We start from the raw sequence: 16,786 nt of genomic DNA, 5'->3' as shown, positions 1-16,786 counted from the left end.
GCGTATAGATTGTGCGATCACAATCCGCGGGTAGGTTGTACTGAAGTACTGCGTTTATTAATGCGTATTTTAAGCGTATTTTCCACACTAAATTTCCGCAACAGAAACGAGCATGCGGAATCAGCTACGGATTTCTATTGAGGCCTATGGACCTACAGACGACGCCAAAATGGACACGCCGCAGACCATAAATCAACATTTGCGCAACGTGAGAACCACATTTCACGAAACCACATCGGCTTATACTGTACAGACTGCAGATTTTCCATGCAGCAGGAATAAAAGCAGCAAATATAGCCAGTGTGAACCCAGCCTTAGGCTTCTGCCACCTATCTAGGCCCAGCACAGGAAGGACTAGGCCTGGTTACCATGGACACTAGACTCTTCCCCTGTTGCCAGGCGGCCCCCCTTTCTCTGCCCTATCTGCTGCCTCCGACTAGCCACGCCCCCACCATCCACATCCCCGCCTGCCTGGCTCGCTGACTGGTCACTTCCCTCGTTCTGTGGGCGGGCTCTCCTGATGTCACATGAGCACTCTCGCAAGATGGCCGCCCGGTTGTTTTGATGAATAATCCTGTGTGAACGGCTCCGGTGCGCAGGCCTGCCCCCTCCGTGCGCGCCCGGCCCCCTCTCCTCACTTTACGGCTGTCGTAGCGGTGTGTGAGGCGGCGCACAGAGCTGTCTTCCCCTCCTCAGCTCCCATTATTCTCTCCGGACTCTCCCGTAGACAATGCAGCCCTGAAGCCGGAGGCCCCCGGCTCTGCCTCCCCCTCCTCCTGCCCCCCGCACGGACCCCGGGCTTCTGTCACCATTAAAAGGAAAAACATGGAGGAGCTGAGCGCTGACGAGGTGAGCGATGGATATACATTGTAGCGTTCTGCTGGTCATGTGATACAATGTATCACCTCCAGGACTGATGTGGAAGCCGCAACGTCTTGTCTGTCTGCGCTTGTCCTATAGGATGTCTTATTACTGTAGCTATGGGGGTGCAGAGACTAGGGGTGGTCTGAGGCTTAAAGGGGGTTTCCAGGACTTAAAGGGGATGTCCTGTTAGAATTGAACTTTTTAAAAAATCTGAGCCAAAAGGGTTAAAACATTAAAACAAAGGGTACTTACCCCTGCGATTAGCGCTGTAACCCCATGACCCTTCCAATCTCTGACAGCAGAAGTCAGGTGACTGCTGCCTGCCAATCAGAGGCTAGAGAGACACATTTGAAATTCCTGGCACTTGGGATGTGAGCTGTGCCTCTGATTGGTTAGCAGCAGTCACCTGACTTCTGTTGAGAGAGACCTGGGATAAGTACCATTTTTGTTATATTATTTTAACCCTTTTGGCTCTGATATTAAAAAGTTAAAGGGGTTTTCCAGGGAGAATACTATTGATGACCACCAGTAGTTGATCGTGCGGGATCCGTTGCTTGGGATCCCGACCAATCAGCTGAGCGGGCGCATGCTGTCAGCATCGCAAATACAGATCGGAGCAGAAGCCTCTGCGCCCATCTCTGTGTAATGGCCGGCGCTTGTAACTGCAGGCACAGCTTGCGTTGATTTCAATAAGAGCCGTGCCTGCAGTTACAAGCGCCGGCCACTATACGGAGATTGGCGCAGATAACTTCCATTCTGACCTCGGTGTATATGTGCTCTGATAGCATGCGCCCGCTCGAGTGATGCACCCCCGCCGATCAACTATTATAGGTCATCAATGGTATTCTCCCTGGAAACCCCCCTTTAGGCTGGGTTCACACAGGGCGGATTTGCCGCGGTTTTGCCACGCGGAATTTCCCCGCGGCAAATCCGCCCGTGGACGCTAATCTCGGGATTAGCCAGCCATGTGGACGAGATTTCTCAGAAATCTCGTCCACACGGGATGGCCAATCCGCTGCGGTCAGTCCGGCTGAAACCGCGGCTGTGGCAGCCGCGGTTTCAAGAGATGCAGCATGTCTATTTACTTTTACTTTTTTGTTTACTTTCGTCACGGCCGCGCTCTCCATGGGAGCGCTGGCCGCAACGGAAAAGCGAGCGGCTGGGCTGCTTCAAAGCCGCCGCGGCTTTTTCCGCGGCGGTTCTCCCGGCGGAAATCTCGCGGTTTTTGCTGCAGCCAAACCGCGAGATTTCCGACGGGAATCCGCCTTGTGTGAACCCAGCCTGAAAGTAATTCTGTCACTATCTTTTTGCCGCCCTTGCTGAGAGCACCATAAGGTGGCGCTTGTCACACTGATTGCAATGGTATGTCTGCTATGTGTATCTGTGCAGTAGTTTTGGAGGAACTTGCATTTTTTAATAGTAGAGGCCAGACACAGAAGTAGTCCTGCATATTCATGAGCTGTGAACTAGCCACACCCACACCACCCTCCAGCCAATGATTGGTAGCTCTCCCTCTCTATGCACAGAAATAGGCAGACAGCTGGAGGGTGGGTGTGGCTAGCTGCAGCTTCTGAATGTCCAGGACTACTTTAGGTAATCCTCCTATGTATATTCTAATACTGATAAGATGTAAGTTTCTGCAAAACTACTGCACAGATCCACACAGCAGATGCATCGCTGTCATCAGTGTGACTTTTACTACCTAATGATGCCATCAGAGAGGGGGGCAAAAACATGGTGACTGTCTCTTTAAGGTCTAACAGGACGACCCCTTTAAAAAATGATGAGCTTCTATTGCAGTAAAATAGCTAGCCACCTATTGCAGCGCCTCCCTGTTCAGCGCTGGAGCCCCAGCACCTACCGCTCGTGACCAGGAAGAAGCGGTGAGTGGTCATGTGCCACTAATTGTGCACATCACTGCTCGGCCAATCGCAGGCTTCAGCGGTCATGGAAGAATCGCCTCTGAAGCTTGTGATTGGTCGATTGGTCATGGATGTGATGAACAGCATCGGCTTCTTTTGGGTTGCGAGTGGCGGGTCTGGGAGCTGCTGGAGTACGCGAGTAGCCTTTTTTTTTTTAAATTTACTTTACACCTTTTTTAACCATCCTTCCATGTCCCAAAAAAACCTTTTTAAAGAATAAAAATGGGCAGGAAGGGGGTTAAAATAAAGAGAAGCCGTACCCACCAATCAGATGCCTTTCAGAGCTGCTCCTGACCCCTGAAGAAGCTGCAGGCTGTCCATGGCACTATCACTGCTGCAGCTTCTCCTGGGATCGGGCTCCTCCTGCTCTGGACCACCAGGGGCACGTTTGACCAGGAAGTATAAATGATCACAATTTTTTTTAACCCATTCCCTGCCCATACTTTTTTTTTCTTCTCCCTCTTGAGAACCCTTTTACCTTGTGTCTGATGAGGACCCCCTGTCTCTTATATATGGGGCCATGGTATAGATTGAGCCTTGGACTGTCTGGTTTGGTGGTATTGCAGTCAGGAAACTACTATTCTATAAGTAGCTTAGTGTCCCAGAGGTAGACCCCCTTCCTGACCTTTTAGGTCCCCTGTCCACGGATGCGATTTCGTCGGCGAATCACGCCGTCTGAAGCTTTCCATAGCGTTGCTACAGAAAACGCCGGCCCCCGTGTCCACGAAGGAACATCATTGCGATTCTCCGCTCGCGGCCGGCATGCTGCGGACTGCTGCTGTTCTCTGCGGTCAGCCTATCTGTCAAATAACTTTTCTGCCTTCTTTAGGCTGCTTTTGCCCAGAACTCAGATGCCCGACAGGTCGTCCCAGCGATAGTCCTTCCTGTCCTTTTACACATCTACGTATTTGGTTAGCAACCGGATTCCTCCTGTTTACCACCCGGGTGTGAGCCGTGATATTCCTCTCGTCTCCTGGGATCATTATTAACCCATTAATGATGAAGTAGATGGCATCGTTATCTGCGTCCCCATGGGCCCGGATGACACTCTGATTTCTGTAATGGCCTCATCTGGTGACAGAACAGGTTCAGGATCTTGGGGCTAACGCTGAAGAGCGGGGTCCCCCGGACTAGCAGGTATCTGGGGGACGGTCAGATAACTAGTTCACCTCTGTAGGCTTTCTAATCTCGAGGTCTGATAGAACATTCCTGCAGTTTGTATATTGGGGACCCCTTTTATTAGTCCGAGAGGAAAGCCCCGAAGGGAGACTCCTTTGCAGTTCTACAGCCTTCAGAGCTGACGTTCTCCGGCCGGCCGGGCTTGTTCTGTATATGGTCCTTCTATCCGGTTTTATGATGTAGGAAAGGTTAAAGCTGCGCCCGTACGCATCAGATAAAGGGCACGATTCCACCCACAATCTAGTTTGTATTGGGTTCTCTCAGTCTATGGATGGGATATAAGAGACTCAATTCACATGCACTGCTGGCGGCTTGATGGCTAATTCTGCCTGGATTAAGGGATGCAATCGCCACCTAAATCCTGACCATCTAGAATGGGTGAATATGAGAATTTTAAGGGTTCCTGACTGTTCCCAGTGACAACTAACAGAATGGTGAGTGCAGCTCTGGAGTATAATACAGGATGTAATTCGGGATCAGTACAGGATAAGTAATGTATGTACACAGTGACTCCACCAGCAGAATAGTGAGTGCAGCTCTGGAGTATAATACAGGATGTAATTCAGGATCAGTACAGGATAAGTAATGTATATACACAGTGACTCCACCCGCAGAATAGTGAGTGCAGCTCTGGAGTATAATGCAGGATGTAATTCAGGATCAGTGCAGGATAAGTAATGTATGTACACAGTGACTCCACCAGCAGAATAGTGAGTGCAGCTCTGAAGTATAATACAGGATGTAACTCAGGATCAGTACAGGATAAGTAATATATGTACACAGTGACTCCAGCAGCAGAATAGTGAGTGCAGCTCTGGAGTATAATACAGGATATAACTCAGGATCAGTACAGGATAAGTAATGTATGTACACAGTGACTCCACCAGCAGAATAGTGAGTGCAGCTCTGGAGTATAATACAGAATAACTAATGCATGTATACAGTGACTCCACCAGCAGAATAGTGAGTGCAGCTCTGGAGTATAATACAGAATAACTAATGCATGTATACAGTGACTCCACCAGCAGAATAGTGAGTGCAGCTCTGGAGTATATCAGATTCGGGATATCTTTTAAATATACTTAGTGCCATTGAAAATTACCAAAAATTCTTAAATATGTTTAACATGAAAGTTGATTTCAATAACTAGTTGTTTTCTGATTTATTATTTTTTTTTCTTTCCTTTGACTCCAAATCAGCAGTAATGCACACTTCCAGAATTTTGTTAGACATTCTGGGTGGAATTGTAACTTTTTAAAAAGAAGGTAGTCACATTCCCTGTACTGCATGCAAATCCCCAGCGGGCGGTCTGGTGCTGGACTGGCGCACTTGAGTCTACTGAAGCTGCCCACAGAAGGGACCGACTAAGGCTGAGCTCACACTAGTGTGTTGGTATTGCGTTTTCTGCGCAGAATACGCCGTACCAATCTCCCGTAGGCAAGCATGCATACACGCCAAGATTACATAAGGATGGGCAATAGGCAATGTCATTGCATACTGACTGTGTGCCACGTGCCTATTCCTATCTTGCAGCCTGTATTGTGATACATGTGACCCCCGGTCGTACTGCGCATGTGCTGCCCTAGGGCATGCACAATAGTTGACCGCTGCTTTGGTCATGTGGTGAATGTCTCCTGTGCGCAGTAGTAGAAAGGCGGCATTAGGGGAGGTACGCAGGCCAATGGCGACGGTTCGGCCGGACCGCTTGCTGGGCATTTGCATGCGGCGAGGGGAATGGAAATACCTTCCTTTTTAAAGGGATGATTTCAGCAGGATGTCTAACGGCAAAATAAGTTTGGAAACGTGCGTCGGATTGTTTTATGGGTGAAGATGGTTTTATGGCCACGGGACTGATGACAGCTTCACTTTGAAATCCTCACTGGATTTAGACGGAGATCTCACCTGTCGTTCCTAATCCCTAGCCCTAAGCCACGTACCTGCAGTGTGCTGTTACCGGCCTCCTGCTCCTTCTAGTGTGCCGTGGTCCGCCGGGCTGCTTGGAATGCCGACCGGCGCTGGCGTCACGTCAGCATTCTCTTAGCCCTTATTAAGGCTGCTTTCACATCTGCGCTGGGGACTCCGTTTGGGAAGCAGGAAAAGGGAATCGCCGCGGCCGAATGCTTATGTCTGTGGGCGAAACCGACCAGCGCCGGCGGACAGCATTGACTATAATGGAGTCCGCCCGCTCTGCGCTCAGCTTTTGAACAGAAGTGGTGTCGCATGCAGCGCTTTTACTTCCGTTATTTTTAGACGGATCTGCGACGGAACAGCCAACCGATCATTCGTACGCAGAAGAGAAACCGGCCTAACGGAGAGATAGATAATTAACAATATTTTTTTTCTTTAAAAAAAAAAAAAAAACATACCTAGGGCAAATTTCACACAGCCGAGAAAATCGCGCAAGATTTGTGTGTTGCGAGACACACAAATGTCGCACGAATAGGAGCCCATTCTTTTGCGTGGAGTCATATACATGAGCGATGTTTGCTGCATGTCCTATCTTTCCACGTTTGTCAGTACACGTCGCCCATTGTTTTCAGTGGGACAGTAAAGCCCCATTTACATGCAACGATTATCGCTCAAAATGTGTTCAAACGATGGCATATGAGCGATAAGCGCTGCGTGTAAATGCTACCATCATTTACTCTTCGGCTGAACAATGATTTTAAGGTGAGCTTAAAATCCATCTTTAAGCCGGAGAGTAGATAACACAGACGCTGTGTTCTGCAAGGGTGCAGCTGATTACATTGTATTCAGCTGACAGCCCATTTGAGGACAAAGGAGCGGATTGCAGAGCTCAGACCACCTGCTTTGTTCTGCAAACTCATGGAGGCTCATTTACATGCAAATGAAGCTAATAAAGTGCTAATGGTCATGAGTGTTCATTAACAGTTTATGCAAAATGATTGCTAGAACTGTCAATCTTTCAGTCATTTGAAAGATTGTCTTTGCGTGTAAATGAGCCTTAAAGTACATCGCACGGCACGGCATGTGATGTGCATGCAAGCGCGTTGCGAGGTTTCCTATTGAAAATACTTCCCTATTCCTACTTTCCCATATGGCTCTTATTTGCCATACACGGAAGTCTGTGGATTGATTTCTCTCTCCCCCCCCCCCCCCCCCCCCCTTCTTCCCAGTGTTGCAAGCGGTCTCATGGATCATTCTCTTTGTACAATATGTCAGAGCAAGGATCAATTTCTGTAAGGCTGGGTTCGCTCGGGGCAGATTTGCGGAACTTCGCTGCGGCTGCTAATTCCCGGTACTAGCGAGCCATATGGGTGAGATTTGTCAAAGATCTCGTCCACACAGGGCGGCGAATCTGTTACAGCACAGCCGGCGCTGCGTCGAGGATTCCTGGGATGCAGCAAGTCCGTTCTTTTTTTTTTTTTGCTGTGGACGCGCTCTCCTCTATGGGAGCGCCGGCTGCAACAGAACAGTATGCGGCGAAGCCGCTCCAAAACCCGCGGCTAAGGGTCTTAGGTTTTGAAGCTGTGGTTTCCCAGCAGAAATCTCACGTTTTTTTTCGCTGCGGCAAAACCGCAAGATTTCCGCCGAGAATCCGACCCGTGAGAACCCATCCTAACGCTGCGTTTAGATGTAACGATTGTTTAAAGAACCGAAAGTGAACTATAATCGTTGGGTTTAAAGCCTTCAGCATTCAGTTTCAGCGGATGCCATCGGCTCATTCATTTTCCGTTACGGTTAAACGCTTCCCGCTGTGTTTTGGATCCCGGGTAGTTCTTTTAGCATGTAGATTTTATTTGCGGACCGTTTGCTCCATTATAGTGCAGATTCCGTGCTGACGGGCTCAATAGAAGCCAATGGGAGCGGATTTGACAGTTGGGGAGGTGAGGAGAAGGTTGGCAGTTGGGGTTGGAGTTTTTTTTTCCCCCGCGCAGATGATCCGCAGTGCATTTGTATACATCTGCGCCGAAAAACCATTACATCCATGATCTCCCACAGATCTGCATGTGGAATCCGACCCGCCCGTGGACATGAGGCCTCACACTCGGTGCAGGGATTTGCTGTAAAGGAAGTGATTTGGTGGGATTTATACTCTCTTGCTGCTGCTGGTTCTTCCAATTGAAACCAATGATACAAAGTCCCTGCATAAAATAAGAATTTTATTGCCATTTAGTACATGTTGCCCTTAGCAACACATCAGATCCCTTCTTTTTGTGATGAAGCCTCCTTCACATAACCGTATGTGGTCTATGGGAGCCTCCAGCGTATCTCATCAAAACATGGGGCAAGACCTATTTCATTACGTGCCATATAAAATCTGTCACCCTTTGTGGGTTGCTGATGTCCTATTATTCCTGTACTCCCGTCGTATACGTGTATGTATGTGTGTGTATACATACACAATAATGTTTGTGTGTGTGTATGTATATATATGTATGTATGTGTGTGTGTATATATATATATACGGTATATGTGTGTGTGTGTGTGTGTATATGTGTGTATATATATATATATATATATATATATATGTATGTATATATGTATATGTGTGTGTGTATATGTATATGTGGAGTCGTTCCTTCCCCCCCTCTCCCCCATCATCTCCCTTACATTGTACTTAATGGAGGCCGGACACAAATGGAGAACATTCCTTTTGGGCTTCTGTGTTACGGCTCTGTTAGATCGCCCTGCTCATGCAGCTCTGTCCTTCCAATTGCTGTTTTTGTCTTTTTTCCCCGTAAATGCTGATCATTGTGTTCCGTCAGGATCTGTCATGGAACAGGATTGGTGGCCGTTTTTATCATCTTTTTGACAGATCGGTGTAACATATCAGTGAAGATACTGGATCTGTTTGCATTCGTTAGGCTACATTCACACGAGCGCAAAACTTGCACCAGTCGCACACAAAAACTGGCTCAAGTATCAACTCCATGCTGCAAGAAAAAAAAACTGCACGTCTTTTTTTTCTTTTCTTTGTGGAACACCGCTTTTTTTTTCCAACGGGGTAGTCAAGCACATTGCATGCTGTACGATGTGCTGGTACCCATTGAAATAGGAAACACTTGCTGATCCTCCGACGTGTGTGGAAAAACGCGCCTGAGGATCGCCATTTCCCAGAAGTGATGCGTTTTTGCACGAACCGCCTGTTGACACGGACTGATCGTTATTCGCTTTTTATGCCTGCCTAAACTAAACGATAAGCGAACGAATGATCATTCGTTGTCCATTCGCCGGCAGCGTTTACCCGGAATGATCACGGTTCAGGTTCCCGCGTTCCGGTGGTAATCGTTCCGTGTATAAGGGTCCTGAGAGCGGCGTCGGCAGTCGCTGTGTGTTTTTCCGTACCTGTATGTCTCACGGAGGAACAATTGGTGAATGACTGACGAGTAAGCGGTGAGTCACAGCCATGGATGGCATTCCAGGACCGGCAGGTAAAACATGACCTACATTCAGACCGCTCGTTACCTGCACGCTAATTGCTGGTAATTGTGACGTACAGTAGTGGCTGGTAACCGTCTAATCTGCTGTCTGTGATGTTTAATGGTCCTGTATGAAGTGTTCTAGATGAGAGCGCTTCCCTGACTAACCAGAAAAACGTATATATGTGAGCTATTGGGGCGACTAAGCCTCTGCGTCAGCTGAGGAAGCGTGCGGATGCAATCGTTCTGATTGGCCAATAATGGCATCACATGTAGAATACGTCTGCCGGTGTATTAAAAAAGTATTTAACGTAATAGATTTTTCTGGCTAGGGGTGAACGCCCACAAACGGATTTCTACCGCGTTTCCAGCAGCGGAAATCCCCGTGTGAATTCCGCGGCTATTCGGTCCTATTGCATCTAATAGCTTTCTGCTGCTGATGCTGACCTGCGGATTTCTGCAGCGAGAAATAAATCGCGGGAGGTCTCCATTAATATAGTATATTAATGGAGACTGTGGATCACTCACAGGCACTAACACGTTTTTAATTGCGGTACTCCCACCGCGTATGTCAATGGGCCTATCCCGCGACACTCGTGGGCATGAGCCTGTAGGATGGCTTCACACGGCTGAGATTCTCAAGTTGAGAGACGCACGACTAGGAACACCATTTTTTTTGAATGAGGTCATAAACATGAGCAAGGTTTCCGCCTCCCGCATCGCACTGCGCTGCGGGGAAAATGTTGCGACATGTCCCATTTTTGGGCTTGCCCTCGCATTGCCCGTTTTCAGTGTGGCCAGTGGTAGCATCACACCGCGTGCTCGATGCAATGCAAGTTTTCTCCATTGACAACAATGGGAGACACTCGGCGCAGGATCGCTACTCCTCCGCAGTCATGCGAGACATTGATACAAAACCGCCTCGCATTGGCGTTAAAGTCGCATGTTGGCGACTGAGAAGAACAAAAGGGAGGGGGGCTGAGGAACCAAAAACTAGTGGTGTGACTGTGTAGTCTGAGATCAGCAGATCATTGGGGGCGAGGCGGGGGGGGGGGGGGTCTGTAGGTCAACTGGGGAATCACCAGTTGACCTACGCAAGGGATTTGGCCCTTCAATGACTATTTGGTTGTGGCTCTCAAACTGAAAAGGTTGGCAGCCTCGATATCAGGGCACTAAAACTAATCTAATTGGGGAAAACGGTATGTTATAAGCTTAAGAAGCTACATAATGGCAACGACGGGCTATTCTGGAAATTTAGTAATACCAGGAAGAGTTGGGGCACCACACAAGTAATACGTGGTTACAGCGCCAAGTTCGGAGGGCGGACCTCTAAGGCTTTGTGGACATCTATTTTGGAGACTTGCAGCGGACCCGCTGGACTCTGTCAATGGGGTCTGTCAGGTGCCGCCGGGGTCCGTTGTGCGATGAGAGAAAATAGTCCAAAGCGTAAAGCCTTAGGAATCCTCTGGACTCGGTGTAACCATTTATCACCGTTATAATGGAAACAATGATGCGGATCTGAATTGGCCCGTGAGGCCGTTAGCCGCTTCCTCTGTAATGGAGCCTCCAGCGCCGATGTGACCGTGCCTTCAGGGTGCATTCACACGTGGCGGAGTTTGGTACAAATCTGCACCATATTCTGCGCTGTGGACTTTGATGTGAACCTGCACCATCTGGTTTTGGATTTTGGCGCAGATCCCAGCAGAATTCGCCTTTTCAATTGAAGGGCTGAAATTCGCTTCGAATCCACATCAAAATTCGCACCCTTTCCGTAGACTTTAATGCAAATTATCTGCGGTGGAAAATTCACACCAAATCGGTTAGGTATCTTTATAATGGAAAGTAGTGTCAGAGTCAGCAGGAGATCCGTGAGGGGCGAGCCTAATATTAGGCAATATCGCACCAGAAAGCCGGCATTTTATTCTGCACTTGGCTTTAAAAACTCATCAATGTACCTGCAAACTTTAAATTAATTCTTTATTTGTCTTCTTCCATGTGCCTTTTTGCCTTTTTCACAAGTAGGAAAAATAATTGCATGTTGTTCAGTCATTAAAATGGGGAAAAAAACATCGTATTTGCATGGAAACTGCATTCACTTGTGAGCACAATGCTTTTTTTGGGGGGGTGGGGGGAATAACAGGCGATTGTCGCAGCGGAATTGCCCGAAAATAGGACATGCTGTTTTGATTGCAATGGCTAATTAGTTCCAGATGTGTGCGTTCCAGCGCAATTATGCAGTGTTTCATGCCTCGCTTTGCGTAATACGGGCACATTCGTGCATCCCCATTGACTTTAATGGGGACCTTGGGTGCACAAATATGCAGGAAAGAAGAGCGTGTGTGTTTTTTTTTGCACGGTTGAGGCACGCGCAAAATAAGGAAATGCGTACGAGCTTATTAATATCAAGGAGTTCTGTTCTCTGTGTATTGTACACACAAATGTGTCCCTGTGAAGCCGGCTTCGGGTCGCTTTCGAATGCACGTATTTTTTTTGGCCTCCGTATTGCTATTTTCTGTTGGGTAAATGTGGATCCGTATCTGCCCGGTGACAATAAATACAGGGAGCAGATACTGATAACTCGCTCATAAAGGTCGTATTGTCATCCATAACGCGTCCATATTACGGATCTCTGTTACGGATGTCTTACAAAACGCTCGTTTTGAAACTGGCCTAAAGGTGACCCAAGAAAAAACTCTCTTGCACCTTGTGATTTGCATAGGAGCTCCTAGAATGCCATGCGGCGGTGGTTGGCACACATGCCAGTCTCCGGTGTCACATCTGACACAATGTATCATGTCCAATGCTTGTGCAATGCAGAACGGCTACACTGCTGTCTGTAGGGGCTCCACCGAGGTCCTATAGCAAGTAACATGGGGCTCGTTTATCCCAAAATCCTTTAACCCTTTAACCCCTGATGATTTTAGTACAATTCCTATTTTTCAATCTACACAGTCGTTGATGAAGCCGATGCCCTGCACTGCAGTGTAGTAGATGGGGGCGCCTCGCTGTGCGCTGCCTAGAGTGTTACGCCATAAACTTTATTGCATCCTCGTTTTCCAACGCTGCAGACGTTTTTCTCTATACAGCACATTATTTTTTTTTTCTGTGCCCTTCGCACATAAATGTACTGTGTGGCATCACGGCGTTCTGCGTCCTTGTAGAGCGGCCGTACCCCACAGCCCCGCTGTTCAGTCATCCAAGTATTCTTGCTACTGTTGCACAGAAAGAAGGTTTCGTAATACAAACTCCTCATGCAGAATATTGCAGCGCCGTGAAGGCAATGCTATGTTGGCATCTAATCCCGCGTGTTCGGACTGCTGGAACAACCTCCGTTAGTCGTCGCTGATCATTATTTGCGTTCATCTGTTCACACTGCTGTTTTTTCCCATTTCATCCCCGTTCTTCACAAAAAACTGACAGGTCATTAAAGGTCTTGTCCCATGAAGCCATTTTGTAAGGATTTGGTCAGCGGTGGTCCGACCGCTAGGACCAACATCAAGCGGAGCGGTCATTTCTGCAGACTGCTGGAGGTGGCCAAATACAAGCGCTCATCTGTTTCTGGCGATCTCATAGAAATGAATGGGGGGCAGTAGTACAACCGTGACCGCTGGCGCTGTTAGCAAATGCAGCCGTGACACTAGTTCGAACATGGTTTTGGCACATAACGATCGGTCACAATTTTCTCTTTTAGGCCGCCTGCACACGGGCGGGTCGGATTCCGCTTGCAGTATCCCGCCCTGGCAGTAGCGGCGTCCTCGCGTATCTGCTTTCTCTCTTCTTCATCTGTACTGTGGATGGTCCGCACGGCTCGCCGGCGGACATGCGAGGTACAGTTTTGGTTTTTTTTTCTTTTAAACTCATGCTTTTCCAGCGTCAAACGTCAATCCGTGACATTTCTGCAATGTCATTGCGAAAGAGCCGCGGATCGGACGGCCTCCATTGAAGTCAATGAATCCACGCAAAAATAGAAGATGCTGCGCCTTTTTTTTTTTCCCCCTTCGTGAGCGGAAAATCGCTATTGACTTTTGTTCTTGTGGAGGAAAAGGCGTTTTTCCATCACGTGTTATGGGCAGTACTTGCTGCAGACTACAGAGGCAGACGCCCGCTCTGGACTCAGCAATGCAAATCCCCCCGGAAGCAGGCGGCCCTAGTTGGATCATTTAATATAATCTTTACATGCATGCCATTCATCAAAGCTATTCACCCAGAAGGATTCTAGGACTAGGCTGTCCTTGGGATAGGTTGTTAATAGTTGATCGACAGGGTCAGCCGCTTGGGACCCCTGCCAATCAGCTGGTTAAAGGGACCGCAGCACTCGGGCCAGGGCTGTTCTCAGGCATGCAATGCCACGTTCATCAGTCACATGACCTGAGAGCAGCGCGGTCCAATCCAAGTGAAAAATGGGATTGAGCTGCTATACAATGTATGCTATGGACTGAAGTGACAGTATGCGTAGAGCAGCACACGCCGACCGATACGGGAGTATTTCATTCACGAAATGGGCCCTTACTGAAGATATGTCATATATTGGGGTATGGATTGCTCCAACCAACCCCATGTGATTCATGTGGGCCGCATCACCCCTGCCTTACAAAAGCCACAGTAATCCCGTGGACTGTGGAAAGGCGTACGGAGCCACATCTCTAAAATGTAATCACAAAGTTGTTAGCGGATAACGAAAGGTAAGTCTTGGAAATCCATTTAAGGTCCAATTAGAGGACTGTGTAAAGAAGCCTTTTGGGACTCGTTCCTCCCCTGAGAGTTGGTTTTGTAGCGCTCGACAATGCTGTAGACCGTGATTAATGTTTAGAGACGCCGTGTTCTTCCTAGTACTGTGCAAAAGGCAGCAGCCATTGTACTCGCACCAAATATGAAGAATGGAATGGTGAAGTGAGATTAGCACAATCGTTAAGGAGAATTTAATGACCTTGGAAACTAAAAAAAGGTTTCTGCATACAAATAGCTCATACCTACTGGAGTGGCCGGCTAGTTTATGGCATCCATAACGGTCTATGGGGCCGTATTTCATCAAACCACCAACGGAACAAGGGGATCTCTGGCTGCCTGGTGACGGCAGACCCCAACATAATCAGCATGCAGCGGTAACAAGTCACACCATTTGCGTTTCAATTGCTTTATAGAAACTCATTAGAAACAAAGTATTCGCATCTTGCCCGTGTGCAAAAAGTGCTTTTTGGCACGTCTATAGATGACTCGGAGGCAGAAGAGCGGCGTGAGGACATGTGGCGCTACCACACAGCGACCTTGGGGGACTCCTCGCCTTCTTCACCAATATTTATACCTTTATCAAGGAGATCCATTACATAATCTGTTAGAACCAAACAAATTGTGCATCACAGTGGAAATACTTCAAAATTACATTGTAAGCCTGCCTGTCCACTGGCGAGATGTCATAGCGAGATCCGCGGCGATAAATCCTCCGTGGAGCTCGCATGACACGCGTTATGTAGGATAACTATGGAAAGCTCAGCCCGACATCCACGAGCGGAGAATCGTAGCCATTCTTCTCTCGCGTGATTACAATCGCAGCATCTCGCGATTCTCCACAGAGAGCCTATCATGTAGATGGGCTCATCGCGGAGACCTTCCTTGCAGCGGAATAGTGCTAGCGATATTCCGTAGCGGCCGTTGACAGGCAGCCTAAGGGTGGTTTCACACATGCATTGGGGATTCTGCTTTCCTACTCCGTTCAGGAAACAAGAAAGGGGAATCCCCCTGACTGAATGGTCCCGTCTATGGACAGAACCGAACATCACCCGGCTGACCCCACTGACTATAGTGGCTCTGCCCATTTTCCACTCAGCTGCCTAGTTTTGGCCCGGATTAAAAAGCGCTGCTTGCACTGCTTGATCTTCCAGTATTTGCGCCACATCTACGACGGAATCTCTGGCCGGGGGTTCCAACACCGATGTGAGACCACCCTAATTCTCATAGAATACAAAGTTACGTTTTTGAAATACTACTCGCAATACTCAGACAACAGGCGCCCTTCCCAACGATTTATAGGAACACTTTCGGATTACAAACCTCACTCAAGGCTGCGTCTGCACCGAACCATTATGGTTCAAACAAGCTGAACCGAATGATGATCGTTCAGTTTAAACGCGGGCAGCAACTGAGCGACGAATTATAACATGAAGCTAAAATTGTGCCGTCTAAAGAGTCGACCCGAGCGCGGACGAGTTGGTGAAGACGTCACCAGCTCATTGGCTCGGGCAAGCAAGAATCGTCCCGTGTAAAAGTGGCATATGACTCTGGCAGTCACCGAATCCAAAAAATGCGTCCTTTAGGGTAAGCCAGTTTGGTGGTGGGGTTTTTTGGGTTTTTTTTCTCCACCTAGTGATCCAATTCAAATAAATTACATGCTACTCTCCTCTCTCCGAACCATTCATTTTGTTCTACCAGGGTTCAAACCGAATCAATGAAGACTTTTGGGTGCTCAATTGAATGCGTAATATAGTATTGCTCCCAATACCTCCATGATATGGACCGGATCGTGCTGACAGCCCGGGGAACTGCAGTTTGTTAAATACAGTATATACGCCCCTTCAGCATAGTGTTCTGATCTGATGCCGTGTGATGTTGGGCAGCATGAAGGACGCAGTATTGATACTCATTGCTTTCTTTTCCTTTTCACAGATTAGACGTAGGCGCCTGGCTCGGCTTGCTGGTGGGCCTTCTTCACAGCCCACAACTCCACTCACTTCTCCTCAAAGAGAAAACCCACCTGGACCACCAGTAGCAGGACCAGCCCCCAGTGCGTCCCACCAGCTTGGCCTAAATGTTCAGGGTATAACCCCAGCTACCTCACCCATAGGAGCATCAGGTATTTCTAACTGCATGTGTAAAGGCATTAACTACTTGTATGTACTTTGCAAACTGGTGAAGAACTCTGTACCTTCCATGGAAGATGTGCATCAGCCATATATTAAAACCTGCTTAATGTCTAGTTCTTCCTTGTGTTGCCAAAACTACTCTGACAAGTCATAGACTCCACCAGATCTCTCCACTGTCCGGTGGTATCTGGCACCAAGATATTGGCAGCAGATCCTATAAGTCCTGGATAGTGTGAGGTATGGCCTCCATGGGTTGGACTTCCCACAAACTCTCAGAATGCTATCAGCTGGTAGCCCGCTGAGAACTCAGAACGCGGTGCTGATGAGGCTCATCGCTGACTTAGCTTGCTAAAAGTCAACGATGAACGAATGGTGTGCGATGACCGCCCGTTTAGACATGGTTATCGGTCAAAAGATGGCTTTTGAGCGATAATCGTTGTGTCTAAATGGGTGTTAGGGCTGCATACCTGGAACACCCCACAAGACCGGCTGTTTTGACAATCCTCTGACTCCGTTATGCACCATTACAACTTGCTCCTTGTCAGAGTTGCTCAGCTCTTTTACATCTTCTTCTTCCTAC

The 16,786-nt window shown here is 48.1% G+C and overlaps 1 protein-coding gene across 2 annotated transcripts in view; it reads left to right on the top strand.

Annotated features, from left to right (window-relative positions):
* The first annotated feature begins 540 nt into the window (after positions 1-540).
* UBE4B (ubiquitination factor E4B) overlaps positions 541-16,786 on the top strand; it is a 65,633-nt gene continuing 49,387 nt past the window's right edge. For both annotated transcript variants that reach the window (XM_066606584.1, XM_066606583.1), the window contains exons 1-2: positions 541-849; positions 16,010-16,196. In XM_066606584.1, coding sequence (XP_066462681.1) covers positions 826-849; positions 16,010-16,196 — 211 coding nt within the window. In that variant the 5' untranslated portion in view covers positions 541-825. The remainder of the gene's footprint in view (positions 850-16,009; positions 16,197-16,786) is intronic.

This window comes from Eleutherodactylus coqui, chromosome 6, assembly GCF_035609145.1.
Source record: "Eleutherodactylus coqui strain aEleCoq1 chromosome 6, aEleCoq1.hap1, whole genome shotgun sequence".
NCBI classification, from domain to species: domain Eukaryota; kingdom Metazoa; phylum Chordata; class Amphibia; order Anura; family Eleutherodactylidae; genus Eleutherodactylus; species Eleutherodactylus coqui.
This window is presented reverse-complemented; position numbering and strand designations above follow the sequence as displayed.